The 15,318-nt window shown below is 44.3% G+C and overlaps 1 protein-coding gene across 8 annotated transcripts in view; it reads left to right on the top strand.

The window, feature by feature from the left end:
* The window catches only part of HECW2 (HECT, C2 and WW domain containing E3 ubiquitin protein ligase 2), a 1,520,428-nt gene that overhangs the window by 608,800 nt on the left and 896,310 nt on the right, over positions 1 to 15,318 (top strand). For all 8 annotated transcript variants that reach the window (XM_069615717.1, XM_069615714.1, XM_069615715.1 and 5 more), the window contains one exon: positions 10,245 to 10,574. In XM_069615717.1, coding sequence (XP_069471818.1) covers positions 10,283 to 10,574 — 292 coding nt within the window. In that variant the 5' untranslated portion in view covers positions 10,245 to 10,282. The remainder of the gene's footprint in view (positions 1 to 10,244; positions 10,575 to 15,318) is intronic.

Here is a 15,318-nt window from a genome sequence, read left to right as displayed (position 1 = left end):
TCAGAGAATCCTCCCCTTGGCTTTTGAACATGAAATCTACTTTTAGCATAATACATATTTACAATTTTACAAACTTTATAACGATAACATATCTATATCACATATTTTGTGGAGAAAATGCTCTTCCAAGCCCTTCATTGTGGGATCTTGTGTCGGCTTTTGACAGAATTCTGCCCTTTTGGGCCGGAACACAATATCTAGTTTATCCAAAATGTGTACAACTGTGCGCATTGTATCTGGGCATAAGCGTGTGAAGTTTCATGCTTTTGACATAATTACATTTGGTATAAAACCAAAATTTCTACAGTTACTTCCCAGAACATAGCACAGAGTTCTGGCTCCTCTTAAAATGTGCAGCCAAAAATTAGGTTCAGAAGTCCGGGGTTTACATATTTTTTTACAATTGTACACAGCAAATTATCAGTCTTTTTAGAAATATGCTTTTTGTCCATTGTGAATCAACAAACGTTGCCTGTCCTCGCCTCCTTCTCCTTCTTGCAGCTCAGAAGCAATTTCCGCACCCTTCCTTCTGGCATAGGCCATTTACGATCCTTCCTGATTAGCATCTCCTTGCCTTGGGGGAAGTCCATTGTGCTCTTTCCACAGCAGCCCAAGTGACCCTCCCCCCTAATCAACACAAGGGTATGAGTTCCTGGTCTAGAGAGCAGAAGGGAGGTGCCTGGTCCCTGTGGGGGAAGTTGTTTGTGGTTTTGGCTTGGAGTCAGGCTTAATTTAAATGTCATTTTGTTGCAATTTTTCTTGGTTTAAATAAACTTGTAATTTTAAACCAAGCAGCTAGAACACTGATTCCAGACTCTTAACCATGAAGTTGAAATGGTTACAACCTAGGTTACTCTTGATAACAGGTCACTTAGATTTCAGACATTAAATTACAATGGTACAAGTTTACAGTTTTAATGCATGCTTTTGAAAACAGTCATTCAGGCGGCCGGTGGTACTGCGCCCAGATTTTGACAGATCCCACAGGCAGGCAAACTTATGCTGTGGGTGTTTTGATGACCAATTCAGCTTTCCCGGATATTGCAATTTCACAATGATTTCTTGAATTCAGTAAAATGTGACACCCAGCAAGAATATTGGATGTTTGTGGTTGTTTTGTACCAGCATTTTGTATTTTCAGCAACCAAGAAAAGATTTAAAATGCAAGATTTCGGATTTCTTTCAGCAAGCACTGCTTTTCATGCAGTCTCCATTTTTACTGGTTGAGCAGCCCAATGACATGTTTCAGGAGTGTGGTCTCCATTCCACCACTGACAACATGCATGGTAGATTTGGCAGCTATCTTTTTGTGCTTTGTAGAGTCCAATTTTCATAGTTTTTGGCGCGCATAGGGCTTTTGCAGCCATTTTGATCATTCTGGCACCATCAGCACACAGTGATGCCGCATGGCAGAGCATAAGTGGGTTAATACATCGCACAGGGGCGTGAAGGAGAGAGCTAAATCACATAGGATCTAAATAAATTGGGCCAAGGCATAATTTTGGTTTCTTACTGGAATTGATCCCAGCTGCCTGCCAAGATAAGGAAAGAGAGAGCACAGCAAGCCTGCAAGCAGAAAGTGTAGCGATCTTGAGGAGCGGGTCAGTGCAAAGCTATGGGGGTGTGGTTAGGCTACCTCTAATAGCTGCATCAGGAAATCATTAGATGGTGGGGGACACGGCTTGTAGAGAACTAACAACAGGTCTAGTGACATGAAGGTATATTTGTAGTTTTATTTATTGATTTTTAGAAACTCTGTTTATTATTTTCAACAGCAACCATACAAAAACAATGCAGTTGTTCAGTGAATCAACTCCCGTGCGCCCGCTTATCACAAGCTTATTACCAATTGATGCATACTCGTTGAGTGTTGTTATCATCATAACTCACATTCCCATTGTCACTTATTCCCAGAGGTACTTTACCCCACCACTGTTAGGGAGAATTCTCATTTTATGGCTAATTTCCCTCACGTAGTGAGTCCCCCAGCAGCTTTGCTGGATTTCTGGAGTTATTTTTTTCACTTGGTAAGAGTGTGAGCTTTCCCCACACTCTTACCCATGTTTTGCCATGTGGATTTCATCTGTTTTTGTGATTGTGGACTCTGGAGTACACCACTTCAGTAGCCCCCTTCTTTTGTGTGTTACACAGCACCCTCAGTGCAGTAACACCGGGTTGCCGGGGTCAGTCCTACCTCCTTAGCCTTCTCCCCAGAGGAAGAAGTACAGATGACTAGTGCCCTCTTTCACTTGTTTGCTGAAGAACCTTTGGCTCTTCAAGCAACTGTATCCTTAAAGTACAAGGGTCTGGGAAAGAAAAAACATAGTTATGTGTATGACTCCATTCCTGAAAACTCTAGGGAGTATTATGTGGACAGTGTTCTTGTCAATGGCCAGGACACCCCTGCCATGAGAGACACTGAGGCCAGCAGAACAGTTGTGGATGAAAGATTTTTCAGGCCTGAGGATGTTGCTAAGGCACCCCAAGGCCCCACCAAACAGTAAGGATCCCTGTCAGTATTCAGAGTGACGTGCCTGGAAGAGTTCAGTTGGGGAATGATCTAAAAACTCTAGGAATAGTATCCAATACACCCAGGACTCCCATTAGGGAGAAGCAGAACCAAACCAAATTGGCTAGAGAGGCCACCTTAAGGGACCACTCTGAGCTTGTGGGAACCTCTACAGAGAACCCCACTACAAGCCCTGATGTTAGTAAGTTGACCTCTAACCCAGGCAAAGTTCAGGCTAGTATGTTAGAGAAATGGGAGCCCCTACCAAGCTCCATCATTGTTCCCCCAGTTTTAAAGTCTTTGACTCCCCCTGCTTCTGAGGAAGAGGTGGATAGACCAACTGGACCCCTCTCTAGGCCTAAGAGAACTGGTAATTCTCAGTGCTGGTGGAACACCAGAAAAGAAAAGTCTAAGGCCAAAAACCTTCAGACTGTTGGACCTCCTACAGAAGACTCCAACCCAAATCCTAATGTTAGGAGAAAAACTCCTAAAGTAGGTACGGTTAGATCTAAGAGGAAGGTGAAGCATGTACCTTGCTCATCCCCAGCCCCTCCAACCAAGATGCCTGAGACCCAACCTACTCCCAAAGGAGAGGTGGTGAGGAACCCTGGAGGCCCCTCTAGATCTAAGGGAATCCTTTATAAGGACCCCTTGAAAAGGCCTATCACAGTTTCAGGAGTTGTACCAACTTCTGAGGGACTGGTTAACCAGATCCCCTATAGATTAAAAAAGAAAGATGTCTTTAAAAGGGTGTGTAGGTCATATAGCTTACAAAGGAAAACCTTTGATTGTAACATTGAGCACAGAGCAGGAAGTCACCACCAAAATGCTGATGGTCTCTCTAGGATGTTTGTAAGCGACTAGAGGTATGAGAACCATCCAGGAGTGGATTAAATCCTCCTGTCCCTTAGTCTGGGGAGGCGAGTGTTAGGGAGAATTGTCATTTTATGGCTAATTTCCCTCAACTAGTGAGTCCCCCAGCGGCTTTGCTGGATTTCTGGAGTTATTTTTTTCACTTGGTAAGAGTGTGAGCTTTTCTCCTACTCTTACCCATGTTTTGCCATGTGGATTTCATCTGTTTTTGTGATTGTGGACTCTGGAGTACACCTTTCTTTTGTGTGTTACACAGCACCTATAGTGCAGTAATGCTGGGTTGTCTTTTAGACTTCCCACCAACTCCATTTTCTGAGGCTGACTACTGTCCCCCAGAAAAAGGTAAAGTTGCCATTAACTTTACCTAGTCATTTAACCACAGATCCAGTACACTCCATCTTACATGGAGTACTGGGAAGGGTTACTCCGTATCCCTTTTTATCTGTACATCCTAGAGCATTGTTTCGCTCTTTTAAAATTTAGACATGGCTGGTGGCAGTGGTATCTACCCTAACTTTTCTATCGCGATTATATTATATAAACGTGGTATTGTTTTAGGCTATTATATTAGCCTCGAACATAAACCTGCTTGACCAAATACTTTTTTTTTGGCTCCGGTCGGGTTTATTCGCCATTTCTTTTTGTTAAAGTCCTTCTTGTGTTTTACTTTGCACGGCAAACCAGGTTTGCCTCCTTTGTTCACTGTCTTTTGGCGGGCTTCTACCTAGAAGCCCTCCTGCAGGCGCCTGGGTGTCTAGGTGGGCTGAATGTGAGGGAGGGGTGTAGTCACCCCCTGCACAGGGTATCCTAGGAAACCCAAGTCACTCTTTGCCATGATTGGCTGAGGTGGTTGTCCAGGCTGGACAACCCCCCTGCTGCGTGATTGACAGCCAGGCTGTGTGAATGGGGGATTTTCACATAAAAGGCAGGTCTCTTGGGCTAGAAGTCAGAGTCGCCACTGGAACTACAAGGAACCGAAAAGAAGCGGAGAAGAAGACGGCTGCTGCAACTACCCCATCCCGGTGAAGCCCTGCTGTAGTCCCGACCTATCTACCCTTCGACGACCAGAGAAGATCCAGACCGGAGTCTTCTTCCCTTGAGCCTGGTGGGGATAACCAGCTCATCTTCCACAGCCAGAGAATCCTCTTCTTGCTTGAAATTGCTGCACACTGCTGTAATGGCCCGGATAGCCATCTGAAGAGCCTCTCCTGTTTTTAAGGAGTGCACCTTTTAGTCACCGTCGCTGCTGCTGGCTTCATCCCTGTGTGGTGCAGACCCCTCCAGACGTCCTCCTTTGCACCGAAGCTCCAGGAATGTGGGTCTGCAGGCAAATTTGGCCAATTGGTGGACCAATTCTGGAACTCTATTCATGAGGGCATGCAGAATGATGATGCGTGTATCTTTTATGAGGAGACCTTCTGCTGAGATGGACAGTTCATGTCTAATCCTCCACATAGCTTGCATGGAGGATTTCACTTCAGGTGTGTGATGTTGCATAGAAAGGAGAAGTTGTTTCCAATCACCTGATCTCACAACAGTTATGATGAGTTGGAGGCACTCGTCTTGGGTAGAGGCCTGTGTTATCTCACTGAGTGACATGAAGTTCGGCCACTACCATGGTTATCATGTGCACATTAATTTCAATCTCTAGCCCACTGGCATTGTTCTCTTTGCAGTGGCGTGATGGGTGTCTTGAGGGAAAATATGATGGATTGTCAATGCCTGGCCTGTAGGATAGGGTGGCATCACATTCCTCAAGTTGGAGTAACCACTTTTTGATGTGTGCAGGTGGGATTGTGGTCTGTCACTATGGACACTGGCTTGCCATAAACATAGATGTGGTAATGCGTGCATCCCCATAGGACGGCCAGTGCCTTCTTCTCGATCTGAGAGTATTTTTATTTGGTGGTGGAGAGTCCTCTGCTTGCATACGACACGGACCGGATTTTGCCTCTTGCATTTCTTTGGGTCACCACATCTCCGAGTCCTACTGAGCTGGGGTCATCCAGGATCTCTATGAACTTGGCAGGGTCAAAGAAGGCCATCTTGGTCTCAGAGATAAGAGCCTCCTTTATTTTAGTGAATGCAGTGGCTTCGAGCTCTGTCTGCTGCCAGAGGCAGTCCTTCTTTGTGAGGTACCAAAGGGGCAATGACATGGTGGCAAGGTTCCTAATGAATCGGCAGTAGTACATGAACGTGTCAAGGAAGCTCCTGACTTCCGGCACGGTTTGTGGGTGGTGACCCTATGGGTATACTTTTATCTACTTCAGATTGGCTGAGATCTCCTTGGCCTGAAAGACATACGTGAAAAACTCCATCTTGGATTTCAGGAATTTGCATATCTCAATTAGCATAAAGGTATAAGTATGAAAATCAGAGAAACATTTGCAGTTTTAAAACGTTGCCTACTTGGTAGAACTATATAGGGATCTATAGGTAGGCAACGTTTTAAAAATGCAAATGTTTCTCTGATTTTCATACTTAAAACTTTACGGCAATTGCTTAACAAAACAGATCTTGGGGAAAACATGTACAAGTGCGTGGAGAAATTGGATATTTGATAGGCCGATGACCTAGCCAACTGAAGAAAAATCATAATGACATGGGAGGCAAAATCTGTCCTGCCGCTCTGGTTCTAGGTCTCACTGAACAATGCTCCACCATCTCTGAGGTGGGATAATATCTTTTTCAACTGTTGCAAGGTTACTTGTTTCAGAAATCCATCCTTCAATTTACAAAGTCCATATGTTTGCCCAGTGACTCAACACATTTCCTTTCACCATCATAAGAGTTTCGAGCAACTAGTCTCCCTGAGTCTCTGTGAGGTTTTTGAAATCTGGGGGATTACTAATAAACATAAAAAATGTGGAAACACAGCTACGAAATCTGACTAGTGAAATCCCAGAGGGAAATCTGCTTAGCAGATACAAGTGAGATCCGAAAGAAAGATGAGCTTTTTAAATAATGTTAGAATTTCCAATTGCAGTGATCATTTCTTTAAAACCATCTACTGCTTGTTTCAAGTGGCTCGGCAGAAGCCATTTGCGTGCTGCTGGCTTCAAATTTCAGCTTTTTTTGTCATTGGGCCTTTGAGTTCCAGCATGTTGATCAGATCAGTGGCGGGCTGTGGAAGGAAAACAGAAGTGTAACCAATGTAGCATGACGTGTACTATGATATGATGAGTCATTTATAATGTGCCTGTACACAAGTGTTTCAATGGGGTCGTGCAAATTGGAATTGGGAAGATATGGCCGGGCTCCACGCAAATTTTATAAAGGGGCTTTAGATGGGGGGAATGGAGGGATGCTAGGTGGAGATATCACACGGAATCAAACGGGGTCCGGTGAAGCATTTGGCACTTTTTAATGTTTTAAGGGGTGTTCGGAAATCCAAACAGTCTTCCATCATTTTCCAGTCAGCTTCCATTAAAGGACTACAGGCCTCATTACGAGTTAGGTGGTGGTCCGGTGGCAGATCCGCTGGAATACCGCCCGAAGGAATTACTGTTACTGCCACTTGGTCTGGCAGATTTAGAGCCGGATTACAAGTGTTGGTGGTGGTGTAAATCCACATTAATTCGGAGCCCATAGGATTCCATGGGAGATTAGGGTGGAATTACAGCGGCGGTAATGCCACAAGCAGTAATTATGTCTATTTGTGCTGTTTTTCAGCGGAAAGTGGGAGGATTTACTTCCAGCATGATGCTGGAGATAAATCTTCTGCTCCAGGGCCAAACTCATAGTATGGCGAAGCGGCAAAAGTGGCAGTAATTCCATTCCCACCACTTTTTTCCTGCACCGCCATAATCGTAATGAGGGTATACACGCATTTTGGCCGACCTATTTTTCAACGTGGGACTTTTCATCGTCAGAATTTTCATCGCCAAAAACCCTGTTTTTTCAATTTTTAGCACTATAGCTATTCTGGGTTGGGTCTAGCGATGGGTAAAGTCTTCATCCATTCTGGTAATATTAACGAGGACAGTATAGCCAGGGGACTTGAGGGAGATGATTGTGCTCAGAGCCGAGAGCTGCGGTTTGGTCAGCATAGTGTCGGGTAGATGGAACCATAATGAATCAGAGGTGGAAAGACAGTCATTGGAGGGAAGCAGCTGAGGATGCTGTGGATGTGCACACGCGTTACGAAAAGAGTGTATTTAACATGGCTTTATGGCTAGCCCTCAGCTCCTCTCTAGCTCTCCTCCTTTTCTTTTCCTTAGGATGGGGTGCAGGGCTCAAAATTAAGATTGGATAAACAGGAGCTAAAAGCAGTTTCTGGGCATCCAGCGTTATCCAGTAACCAGGAGCTACCACTCGGGTATAAGGAGCGAGTACATAGGGTTCCCCGCAAATATAACTTCCACATTAGATGCAAACATATACTTTTGTTCATTATTTATGGCCCCTGTGCTTTAAATGGTGTACAGATGTGTCCCTATGTTTATTTTTAAACTGTCCCAAATGCACACAGTTGAATTCACATAGGTGTGGTTGTACAGCATTCGTTGGCCTGGGTAACTAAAGTTAGCTCCTGGTAGATGTTGCTGTCAAGCCAAACAGGCACTTCTAGTCTACAAGCAGCAGCTAAATAGCTACCAGCTCTCCTCAATTTCGAACCCTGGAGTGGGTGATGCACAGAATTCGGAACTTTAATAATGGCGTGCCAAATATGAAACAATGAAGTGCGTTGTCAGAGGTGGATACCAGCGGGCGCTTGTAAAGTAGTATAGGGCTTTTGGAGCTTGTTACTTAAGTTGTGAAGAGGAGCATTTTTGATGCATTAATTAAACGAGTTAAATAAAAGAAACACACAAGCTGTGGTGCTTGATGGCTCAGCATGCTGTCACGTTGGAGTATTATGTGGCGTTCACTGATGTTCCTGTCGTCATAGGCTTTATGATACTAAGTGGTGACAGTGTCGAACACCAAGAAAAAGGGAAGAATCTTTTAGGATGGTTACTATGGCAGTGCTCCCACATGGGGCGAATGGGGTATAGAATTGTCTCAGGGACCAATGAAAATGTTTTCCTCAGTCACAATTGGCAACTTGTTGGTTTCATGACAGAATAAGATGTGCCCAAAGGCATGTTTTCTTTTGCGAAATGTGTTGCAGATAGTGTATTAAAACTCCCAGATGGACAGTGAAGTAACTCATCAAACTGGACCACCGTGGCCAACAACTGACCCACTACTGCCAACAAACTGGCCCAGTTTGACCAAAATAAACTGCCAACTAAAACATATTGGGCCTGCACTTGGGGCATTGCCCTATTGCCCTTTAGACCAGTCCGAGCCTGAAGCCAAATAAGGCATGGGGAAGGGAAACTATTGTTTCCGGGTCACTGAATTGTAAGAACATGCCCTTTTGATCGTGTGCACAATCTAGACACGACTGCGAACCACATGAACAGTGTAAAATGCAGGGTTGAGGGACCGGTGTGGAGGACAATTTAAAGCACAGATAAAATAGCAGATATGAGGGCGTAAAAGACCTCAGTGAACGCTTTGAGGGATTGGAGGCTCTAAGGTTCAGGCATTATACACCATATTTGGTCATTGGCTACTTCCAGGAAGCTCCTGGGGACCTTAATGGATCAGGTGACCCGTACCAGAGATGGAAAGATGTAGTCTATTTATAATGGCAGACAGGGCAGCATTGCCAGGTCAGAATCTACCCAGAAGCCTCGGAGGGCTGCAGCCTGGCTCACATGTGCTTGCACGCACTTGCATTTCAGATCGTTTTTACTTAACCCCTGAATTGGATGGAACTTACAAAGGCAGTTTCCCCAAAGCCATGAATCACATCAGGGCTCCGCATTTCATCTCATTCACTTTGTGTGTCTCCAGAATCTGTGATATGGTGGATGAAAACATGGAAAGGTCACGTCCGCTGCAAAGTGCAGTAGAAAATAAGCAGCCCCACTCTTTCAAGGGCACAACCTCATAATAATGTCGTTATATAAAGGCTGCCTCACTTTAAACATGACTTTGTCAGACAATGTCAGACCTCTCTCACCAAGGCCGGCTTAAGGCATGGGCAACCCGGGCGGTTGCCCGTGCCACCACATTAACCCCCTCTGCTACGCCAGCCCGGGGAGTCTTTCACGGTGGGTAAAGGCACCCTATTGAAATGCAATGCGCCCCGCTCTCATGCTGGCACTGGGCGTTCCAGCACAGGAGTGGGGTGCTTTTCATTTGAATAGGGCGCTGCTGCTAAACCAGCATGCCGCATGCTGGTATGGCTGCAGCGCTCTATGTAGCAGAGCAACCCTGGGACATGAACAGCGCCCCCTAATTTTGTTTCTGCGCCCTGGGCGCTGACAGAACTAATGCCGGCCCTGTCTCTCACATATGTCCAACAATCACAGATACATTTAGCACTATCTGGCTTCATCGGAGTGATATGCAACATCTGAAATGCTTTCAGAGTAATTGAGCTCAAGGGTGGGAAATACCAATGCAACATCGATCATACATAAATTACAGAAATGAGGGACCGCAAACTCTGTAATGTACAGTTAGAAAAAAATATGTATACATTTCTCATTGTTGCCTAATGAATAGTAATGCATATGGACAGCGCAGCCGAGGATGCAGAATGCTTCCCAGGTCCTTGGGTGCAAAGGTGCACAGCGGATTGTTGAGAGCAGGCAGCGTGAAGCGGTTTAATGGGGGCAGACTCGGTTAATGGTAAAACGAAGGATGTGTTGCTTCCTTTAAGCCTCCTCCGTGGACGGGTGGGGGGCACGCATGCTATGTTTTTTTATTTTTTTTTACTGTAGTCCCTCGCAGAACACGTCACGTGCACACCCTGGCTTCTTGCTCTGCTGGGCCTCACGTATGTCTTGTTTTCTCTTTGCAGCTCCTTAACACGGCCGTTGTGGAACAGAACTGACGGCCATGGCAAGCTCGGCACGCGAGCACCTGCTGTTCGTGCGGCGGCGTAACCCCCACCTCCGCTACACCCTGAGCCCAGAGAACCTGCAGAGCCTGGCCTCGCAAGGCGCCATGTCTGAGAGCGTGAGCTTCCAGCGCGCCAACAGCGACACGGACCTGGTGACGTCGGAGAGCCGCTCCAGCCTGACCGCCAGCACGTACGAGTGCACGCTGGGCCTCGCGCAGAACCTCATCATCTACTGGGACATCAAGGAGGAGGTGGACCCAACCGACTGGATTGGGCTGTACCATATCGGTAGGTCGCACAGGGGTGCATGTGAGGTGTTGGAGCTGGGAGCAAAGAGTTCGAATCCCGTTTTGTACGTCACCACTTAGGTTGCTAATGTTCAACAATGTCTCATTTATCAAATGATGTGCAAGCAACGCTTTTATGAGGCGCCGTTAAGTTGGTTGGGGGTTGGGGGTTGAGGGCGGAGGGCGGGGGTTTAGGTGTGAAGTGAAACCCACCTGTTTCACTAATACTTGTAGAACAAAATATATACATGCCGGTAAACGCTGAATTTTACTCAGGCTACTTTATTTAGGGAGGGGAGGCATATCAAGTTAGAGGTTGAAACAGGATTTGTCGATTTTCATAAGAATATGGCTACTTGTTTTGAGCGAAATTAAGTGGGGGCTGAGAGGGCTAATACCACGCAGCTTATTAACATATGGCAAGTTGAAGTGAAGAAAAACTCAGAATAACCTCTCAACTGTTACGAGGAGACACTCAGAAGTCTAACCCTTTGGGATTTCTGGCTTCTGGAAGACTCATGTACCTTTTCAAGAAGTAGATGCCTATGGTATAAATTGATGATGGATGCCAAATTCCCAATAATGCATGGTCAGTAGGAGGCTGACTGCCACAGTCCTCCACAGTGTGGAGAGAGAAATCCTTACCAGCACATGCTCCAGACATAACCAGGCCAAAATAGTTCCCTCACTGGCTCAGTGTGTTAAAACAGTGTGGTATCATGTTAGCCAGGTGAAACATGCAGCTTAAAAAGCCAAAAGGCAGTAGGCAACCACGATAGATAGGTACATTTATCACACAAACTTATATGTTGTTTTGTAAGCATTGAGGACGACGCAAGTCCCGTCTTCAGGCACTTTCGTCAAACTGACTGCTAATGGCAAGGTTGTCCAGCTCCATGCCTCGAAGGGAGGAAAACCTAACGGGTTTTCAGGATTTCCCTCTTTAATATTCATGAGCAAAAATGTGCATCCATTTAGACTCATTGTATGCACATTTATCTGATGAATATTAATAAGGAGTATCCTGTCAATCCAACATGGATCCAACCCTTGAGGCCTGGAGTTGGACAAACCTGGCTTACGGCCTTGTGTGTTTTTTTGAAAAATAACACAATTGAGTTATGTTGAGCCAGTTTTTGTTGGTTGGATGCACCAGCAAGGTTTATGTTATTGTGTCTTATACTTTGGCACGCATTTGCCTATTCACAATTTTTTTTGAATTACCTCATTTTCCAATCAATCATAAGGGAGAGGGCCGGATTGGGAAGGTGGGCCTCATGTTCCACTAAGTGTCTTCAAAAGAAAGTTGTCACAGTGCTCAATTTACTTGGCTAAGAAAAGTCGCTGTACTTTAAAACAATTGATCCAAATGAGGTGTGCGTTCAGCACTGTCACCAATGCAGCCAGGCCATATGTAGAAAGAACAGACTACCTGCTAAATAGTTTTATGAATTTCCTTTCAATATTTGTTTCAAGTGCTTGTGATCAAAATTTCCAATTAGTTTGTATAATCTTGATCACGATTAATCTGGAACTGACATGTGTTTCATGCAGAAACATTCTTCGGGACTCTTATTGTGTTTGTTAGATTTGACAATGGCTAAAGGGTGCTAGACTTTATAGACAAATGTTTCACACAGTAGCCTTTTTCAGGGCTCATTGTGTTTGCTAGATTTGTTAATGGCTAACGGTTGGTGTACCTCCAAGATAAATGTGAGAGTACGACATGTTTCACTCAATGACGTTCATCAGGGCTCGTATTGTGTTTGCTAGATTTGATAATGGCTAAAGGTTTGTGGAAGCCTGAGGTAAATATTAGAGTGTGGCACACATTTCCCACAAAAATGGTCTTCTGAGCACATACAGTGGTTGAAAAATGTGCCCCTGGCTAAAGTCTGGTGGGGCTCTAGGGTGTCAGGGTAAGAAATGCATTTTATGCAACATTTTTCTTCAAGGCGCTTATTTTATTGTTTGCTACAAGGTTCAAATGAGAAAGGAAAAGTGGTATGAATAAGTCAGGCAGACAGTATAACAGATACGTGCATAGGTAAGCATCCAATTTTTGACAAGCGGAAACAAATCTTTGTTTGCATATACCTCCATATACCTCTGAGATCTACCAGGCTTTCCCCATTGGCAGGCAAGGCTGCTGAGTATGCTAGACCATACATTTAGAAGAAGGACTGACAAAGCCAACAGGCCTTGCGTAGTGTTTGTGGAAAAAATGTGTTTGTGTGTTGAGAGCCACAATATATTCCACAATATATTTTGTTTTTGTGAGATTATGATTGTGTATTAATCATTTGTAAATAACTGTACTTATAAACGGATTCTCTAAGTTCACAAAAGGCACTGTTTGGTTAACAGTTTTAATGGCAATACCCAAGAAGGACATCTCCAATCAAATCAGTCATTTTATATTTTAATTCAGAAAAGTAAAGTGCTGGACAAAGCATCTTTAAAACAAAATACGTGTATTCTCATTATCTTATAATACATCGAAGGTTGCAGTCTATGTATAAAGCCTGCACGCAATATTGCTATTACATGTCAACTGTAATATAGCAAGAACATGACATTGCTGCTCTTATTGTGTTACTATAACATAATAAGAACATGACATTGCTTCTCTTCTTGTGTTGTAGTTGATTCATGATGTCACAATTCCTGCTGCGAGAGTCAGCACGCTGTGTGAAAGGCAGCTCGCTCAGCAGAATTCCACCGGCCACTGAAATACATAATACAAGCAAGGGCTAGAAGTCATATTATTCTCATGTTCTTTGTCAAGTCGCAGTTCTAGTGGATAAATGAGTAGACATTTATGGTAGTATGTTTATTTATTGTACTGCTGGGCTATGGATCAAGAGAGCTGGAGTCTATCTACATGTGAGCACTTATCCTAAACCACAGTGCTGGTAGATGCATTTTCCACATTACAAACACTGAAAGATCAACTATTAAATTAGTTGATGATGTGACCATGTGTTACAAGGAATAAAGCACCCCATTATACACTATAAGGATATTACAAGTCACCTCTGTGTTCTGTGACCTTCGCCCTCTGTCTTCTATTTGGTCACTGTACTCCTCAGAAACTTGCATTATGCTTATAATGTACAGTAGTGGATACTTAATCATATAAATCCGAGTCACGGGAAGACCAGAGACAAATGAGGCAAAGCAAACCTCATCCTTTGACCAAGGAATCAGAGTGCCTGTATCAGACTTGCATCTTACTGGTTTGCCTTTTTTAGTCCTCTCAGGGTAGAGATAGGGTCTGTACTTCCGGGCAGCCACCCTGTAACCTGGAGACACAGAGAAAACAAAGTGGCTCGTCTGGAGAAACAGCCCAATAAGGGAAAAACTCACAAATGAGAAAAAACCCTTTTGATAGAAATCCTCCCAGGGAACCAAAAAGGCTGATCACGGTAAGAACAGCACAGCAGGAACTGGAAGCAGATGAAGGAATTGGCTTAACCAGGAAGCGGCAAACTTTAGCGGTATTGGAGCGAGACACAAGGCGAGATATTAGGAGTAGAGCAAAGGAAGTATCAAGGAGGAAACACATGGAGCGCCTCTGCAACGAAGAAAAGTAGTAGAGAGATGCTGGCTTACCAGCTGTATTGCTTTTTTTGAAGTAAAGCTACCGCAGGAACAGTGATTCCGGTTTCCCGACGTCACAGCGTGCGTCCTAGACGCAGATGCAATCTTGGAATGAGCAGCCGCAGCGAGTGCAGACCGCCATCTTGGAATGGGCGGTAACTTCTTCCATCTGTCACAATGACCAGTAAGTTTATGTGCTGACATCATGCCCCCTTCCAGATTTGGGAAAACCGGGCTTTCCCAGAAACTTAGCTTGATATTGTCTCACCAAAAGAGGAGCATGAAACTCTTTAGCCTTTTCCCAAGTTCTTTCACAGGGAACATAACCTTTTGAATCAATACAGTATTCCAATTGACCTGGACGTATTCTGAAATCACAGATCAGTTGGACTTCATATTCCAAGTGGTTGTCCCTCAGGCCGGGAGGAGGGATGGGTACTGTATATCGTAGGGAAACCAGGTCTGTAAGGTTTCAGCAAGGAGATGTGAAAAACTGGATGGATATGTTTCCACGAAGAAGGGAGATGTAAATGGTAGGCAACTGGATTGATAACCTTGTGAATTACGAATGGCCCAAACTACTGAGAAGAACATTTCTTGGAATGTAGGTGAAGGGGTAGATATTTGGAAGCCAACCAGACCTTGTCACCTACTTTGTACAATGGAGAAGACGTTCAACGAAGATCTGCATAATGTTTGATGGCTCTCTGGGCATGTAGCACATATTTTAAGGCCAATTGTTCTGTGCTTTGTAAATCTTTTAACAGGGTATCCAGATTGGTAACCATTTAGGGTTAAATCCATACGAGCAAATGTAAGAGGATTCAATTCAACACTACAGCTAAGTCAATGCCTAGTCTGGGATACTGAATGGAAACCCTTATTGATATATCTTTACGTCCAGTTCATGAGTTCTGGATGACTACCCCTATATAACACCCCTCTCTTGGAATCCCCCTGACCGCACTGAGCCAAGAAGTAGTTCTATTTTGCAAGTTTAAAAGGTTTATTTGATAATTTAAACAATATATATATATCACACTTTATAATAAATTAATAACTGAATATCACACTTAATCTGAGCAGTAATCAATAATGGATAGTCCGGCTCTAGCACACTTCTTTATAATCAATGATGAGTG

The sequence above is a fragment of the Ambystoma mexicanum genome, chromosome 9 (genome assembly GCF_040938575.1).
Source record: "Ambystoma mexicanum isolate Mex_15411 chromosome 9, UKY_AmexF1_1, whole genome shotgun sequence".
NCBI lineage: Eukaryota > Metazoa > Chordata > Amphibia > Caudata > Ambystomatidae > Ambystoma > Ambystoma mexicanum.
The sequence above is the reverse complement of the archived record's forward strand: the minus strand, read 5'-3'. Positions and strand labels throughout refer to the sequence as shown.